General features: G+C 37.6%; 1 protein-coding gene across 1 annotated transcript; it reads left to right on the forward strand.

The window, feature by feature from the left end:
- The first annotated feature begins 426 nt into the window (after positions 1–426).
- Positions 427–4,984, forward strand: LOC110937486 (uncharacterized protein At5g41620). Its single transcript, XM_022179910.2, has 3 exons — positions 427–1,144; positions 3,207–3,323; positions 3,542–4,984. Exons 1-3 carry the CDS (start codon positions 704–706, stop codon positions 4,751–4,753), a joined length of 1,770 nt encoding a protein of 589 aa, XP_022035602.1. The 5' UTR covers positions 427–703; the 3' UTR covers positions 4,754–4,984.
- The last annotated feature ends 215 nt before the right edge of the window (positions 4,985–5,199 follow it).

A 5,199-nucleotide genomic window follows, 5' to 3' on the forward strand; every position in this document is an offset into this window, starting at 1 on the left:
GTATTTGAAGGCAAATTTCGGTAAAATACCAGTACCGTACCAAAAACGTCAAAAAGTGGGTATAGATTCGCCGATTCGGTATCGAAAATAATTCGATACGAGAAATTCGGTACCGGTACCCTGTATCAAATTCTCATCCCTGCTCTAAACAACTAAAGTGTCACCGTCGCACACCGATTCATATGACAAAAATCTAGTTTCGAAAAAAAAAAACCACTCCCATAAATAAATAAATTGGTTCAAAATATCATGTAGATTTATGTTATATACCAAAGCCAATAGTGATTGATGTACATATCACACACGACCTAAAGCAACTTAAAGATAACCAAAACAACACACAATCTTAAAAGCTACATGATAAGACATCAATTGGTTGGTTTGGTCAATACAACTATTTATTATTGTCCTTCACAATTTAATCCCACTTAACCAACCTTTGAAAAGTCTTAAGTAACATGTCTTCCCATCATTAATCCTCACATCACATGCACTCCCACTTTCCACCTCATAACTCATTGCAGACATTTGTACTCTTTTCTTAATCAAGAAACCAACCCTCTCACACAAACCCATGTAAAATCTCATCAAAGTTTCCATTTTTTGCAGATCAAATTCATCTATCACCTCAAAACATCAATCACCCAACATTCTTGCAACAATTTCACACAATCTTGTTAACTCTGATCACCCAGTTTGTGTAATGTCGAGACAGAGTAACCGGGTGGTGGACGGGTTGATTCCGGGTTATGACAAGATCCGGAAACGAGGGTGTTCATCATCACCATCTTCATCATCAAAAGTGCATAATTACCGGTTTAAACGGGCAATTATGGTGGGTAAGACCCGGGTCGGAGGTGGGTCCAGATCTAGTACTCCGGCGCCGTCGTGGAGGATGACGCCGTCGTCTAAATCTAAGCTTGGCGGTGGTGGTGGGGTGGAGGTGGAGAATTTTGATGGGGGAGGGCGGTCGCGGCCGGTTTCTGCAAGGAAACTTGCGGCGACACTTTGGGAGATGAATGAAATGCCGTCGCCGCAGAAGAAAGCGACGACAAGGGGTAGGGAGAAAACGAACCGGGTTGTTTGTACACCCGGTTCGCTTCCGCCCCATTTGTCTGATCCATCTCATAGTCCTGTTTCTGAGGTGGGTTTTTTTTTTTTTTTTTTTAATTTGAAAGATATTCTAAATTTAGTGTGTTTATATCATTTTATATGTTGTTGGTTGTTGATTTTGTGAATCTTTCATTTTTTTTTTCAGAACAAGGTTATAGGAAAAACAATTTTTATTCTAACTAGGGGTGCAAACGAGCCGAGCAATTCGCAGCTCGCGAGCTACTCGAGATCGGCTCGATAAAAAGTTCAAACGAGCCGAGCCTTATGGAGCCCGAGCTTGAAATTAGGATCGATTAGATATCGAGCCCGAGCTCGCGCCTTGTATGTGTAGCTCGTTTAAGCTCGACGAGCCTTATCGAGCTTAGTATACTTTAGGGTTTAAACTATGTATTACTTTTTGAATGATCTAGATGTTCTTTTTTAATTGAGTTCTCAAACTATCGAGTCGAGCTCGAGCCGAGCCTTGGCTCATTAACAGCCAAAAACGAGCTCGAGTCGAGCTTTAGCTTGTTTTAACTCGCGCCTTAGATACCTAGATCTAGCTTTCGAGCCGAGCTTGAGCCCAAAATCCAAGGCTCGAATTGAGCCGAGCTCGAGCTCGAGTTTCAGAAAGTTGTAACGAGCCTAGCTCGATTAAGGTAAAGCCCGGGCTCGGCTCGGCTCGTTTGCACCCTTAATTGTAACATTCCGACTCGAATGGGTTAACGTGTAACATTTTTAGAGTTAGATAAAAACCATAATTAAAACTAGGCAGGTTGAATTTTACTAATTTAGATTGTGAATCTGTAATCTGTTGGCCGATAATAATACACTTCCAAGTTTTCTTTTGTTGCGTCTAACTTTTTGTTTGGTTGCCACAGACGGGGTTATATTTTTTTTTGGTGTTATTGCTCTTAACAACGAAAATGAAAGGTAGAAGTATTATTGATCAAATTGCTAGTACGAATTATTATTGGTTAATACAGTAGAAACTCGATAAATTAATACTCGATTATTTAATAAACTCTCTAAGATAATATTTTTTGCCGGTCCCGACTCGGGGATAGGGTGCTAAATTAATAATTCGCTAAAATTATAAGATAATACATTTTTGATAATTTCTTTAGACCCCATATAAAATATAAATTAATAATTCCTTATATATAGCATATTACATGAATGATTTATGAAGGTTTCTTGAAAAATGACTCAATTGTCTTTTGTTTTTTGTTGAAATCAATTTCCCCTTGAATCTCGTCTCTAATTTTCCTTAGGATGGTAAGAACTTCTGGTGTTGTTTTCTCATAGCTCAACAAGAAATTGTTTAATGTGATTGCCGCTTTAATAGCTTCGTTTCGTATTTATATAGAAAATATTTTTAATGTCCTATTTTGATGGGAAGCCATGTTTTGTGTATGATTTGTTTGTGTTAACCTATTTTGATCTTGTATTTATATAGAAAATATTTTTAATGTCCATAAAGTGATACATTAAACACAAGAAGCATAATAAGGTGGGAGATTGAAGGTTTCTTTCAAATTGGGCCGTTCATTTGATATACATGCATTGTATACAATAATTAAGTGGAAGCTTGAAAGGTGTTTGTAAACTAAGTATTCTACTATAAATTAATAAAATATTAATTAATATATAAATTAATAATTATTAATTTATCAATTAATTAATAACTCTTTTAATTAATAAACTTTCATGGTCCCAAGTGTATTATTTTATAGAGTTTCTACTCTAATAGGTCATAGTTTGGACTTTGAATTATTAAAATCCAATTCGCTTAAAAATTATGCTTAAACGTTGAAATGTTTACGCATTTATGGAATTATGTATTTTTATCTTACTCCACATAAGCCCATTTGGGGTCGGGGTGTCGCAATTATTATTATATATATTGTTGTCATTTTCAGTCTAATAAGCAAACTACCATGAAACATTAACTATATTGTTGAAATGGATAGTTATGGACACATGGGTCATTTTCAGCCCTATTTATGGATATGAATTGATTGTAAAGTTCAACCACAAGAAATTATGATGAATCATCATGTGAAAATTGAGCAATTTGCATTTGAAATGAATTAATTAATGTGTTCTTGCAGAGGATGGATCGATCCGGAACAGGGTCTCACCGTCGGATTTCATCAGGTCATAGGCCCAGACTCGAAGACAACAATGGTGAAGTTTTTGATTCTCTTAGCAATACCAGTTTAATGGAGGTAAACATGAACATATTTTTTGTATATATTTGTGTACCAATCGTGTCAGTGGCGGACATAGAGTGTTAATAGGGGTAGCACGGGCTACCCCTCAACCCCGTCTCCGTAGTGTAAAAATACCCCTTAACTCCATTTCCGTAGTATAAAAATACCCCTCAACTCCGTTTATGTTATATAAAGGAATATGTCAAGAAGGTGACTTGTTTCTTGAAATGCAGATTGAAACGCGATCTCGAGCTCAGACTCCTAACGGTTCTGTAACCAGTGTGAAACCGCGTTTAAAAGAAGTTAGTAATGCGTTAACAACTTCTAAAGAGCTACTGAAAATTATCCACCGAATGTGGGCCCACGATAATCTTCCGTCGTCTAGCATGTCACTTATATCCGCCCTGCATACGGAGCTGGAACGGGCCCGCCTTCAGGTCAACCACATCATCAAAGACCAAAGTGTTGACCATTCAGAAGTCAACTACCTACTGAAATGCTTTGCTGAAGAGAAAGCATTATGGAAGAGTAAAGAAAGACAGGCGATCGAAACCGCCATCGAGTCAATTGCCGGTGAATTGGAGGTCGAGAAAAAGATTAGACGAAGAGCGGAAAGTTTAAACAAGAAACTCGGGCAAGAATTAGCGGAAACAAAGGCTTCGTTTGCTAAAGTGTTGAAAGAACTCGAGAGTGAGAAACGGGCCCGTGAGATAATGGAGCAAGTTTGTGATGAACTCGCGGTTGATTTTGGTGACGATCAGGCCGAAGCGGAACTGAAACGGGAGTCGGTTAAACTTCATGAAGAAGTTGAAAAGGAAAGAGAAATGCTTCATCTTGCTGATAAGTTAAGAGAGGAAAGAGTTCAGATGAAACTAGCGGAAGCTAAGCATCAATTCGAAGAGAAAAACGCGCTTGTTGACAAGTTAAGAAGTCAACTCGAATCGTTTCTTGGAAGCAAGAAGAAAAAAGGACGAAAAGACGAAGATTTGATGATGTATTTGAACAAAAGTAATTTTGGTGGGACCCGTTTGAACGAAGAACACGACATTAACGGGGAAGTTGAAGACGATGAAGGTTCAGGGGAGAGTGATCTTCATTCTATAGAACTTAACATGGATAATAACAACAAGAGTTTCAAATGGGCTCATGGTCAAAACTTCCATAACGATTCGGTCAATGCAAAAACCTCAAGGAGAAGCGTTTCTTCACTTCAAAGAAAGATTTCAGATGGTAATGAATGGGGAATTCAAGATACTTTTGCTGATATTGAAAAGCAAACACCAAGAAGAAGCCATTGCGATGATTTGCTGAGATATAAGTCGGTCAAAGGTCTTAGGGACCGGATTTTGACCGGTTTGAGGTCAAGAGATTTTGACGAATCAGTTCATGGCAGCGGGTCAAAATCGAGAGGCGAAACCATCAGTGGTAGACGGTCAAAAAAATGACTTCTAGACTTCAAATTCAACCCTGTTCTGTAGATCAACCGTTCATGATTTTGATCATGATAACGATTGTTATTGCAGAATCCAACAAGATCAAGATGGTAAGAAGTTAACTTTGCTTTATGAATTTGTAGCATACAAGTGTCAATTCTTGTAGATTTGTGCCAATCAAGTGAGATCTTCCCTGTACAAAAACTTATGTTCTTATATATTATGAAGAAAATTTTGCTTCTATATGTCCTAGTTTTGGAGCATAAACATGTATGCCCGATTGTGACAAATTTATATTTCCTATTTTTCGTCCAAAAATTTCAAAATTATAACTTTTAAGGTCCCCCCCCCCCTCACACACACAATTATTTTGTCTAAATATTTATACAATATATAAATTGGGTCCCATGACTCCGTCACTGAGAGTGAAGATGGAGGAGGAAGATATATAACTAATT

This window comes from Helianthus annuus, chromosome 14 (assembly GCF_002127325.2).
Source record: "Helianthus annuus cultivar XRQ/B chromosome 14, HanXRQr2.0-SUNRISE, whole genome shotgun sequence".
NCBI lineage: Eukaryota > Viridiplantae > Streptophyta > Magnoliopsida > Asterales > Asteraceae > Helianthus > Helianthus annuus.

What these genes read in the sequence shown, in the direction of transcription:
- LOC110937486 (XM_022179910.2), top strand. Translation starts at nt 704, where the DNA reads ATGTCGAGACAGAGTAACCGGGTGGTGGACGGGTTGATTCCGGGTTAT. An exon ending in CTCATAGTCCTGTTTCTGAG is followed by an intron (nt 1,145 to 3,206) that starts GTGGGTTTTTTT and finishes GTGTTCTTGCAG; the next exon opens with AGGATGGATCGATCCGGAAC. An exon ending in GCAATACCAGTTTAATGGAG is followed by an intron (nt 3,324 to 3,541) that starts GTAAACATGAAC and finishes CTTGAAATGCAG; the next exon opens with ATTGAAACGCGATCTCGAGC.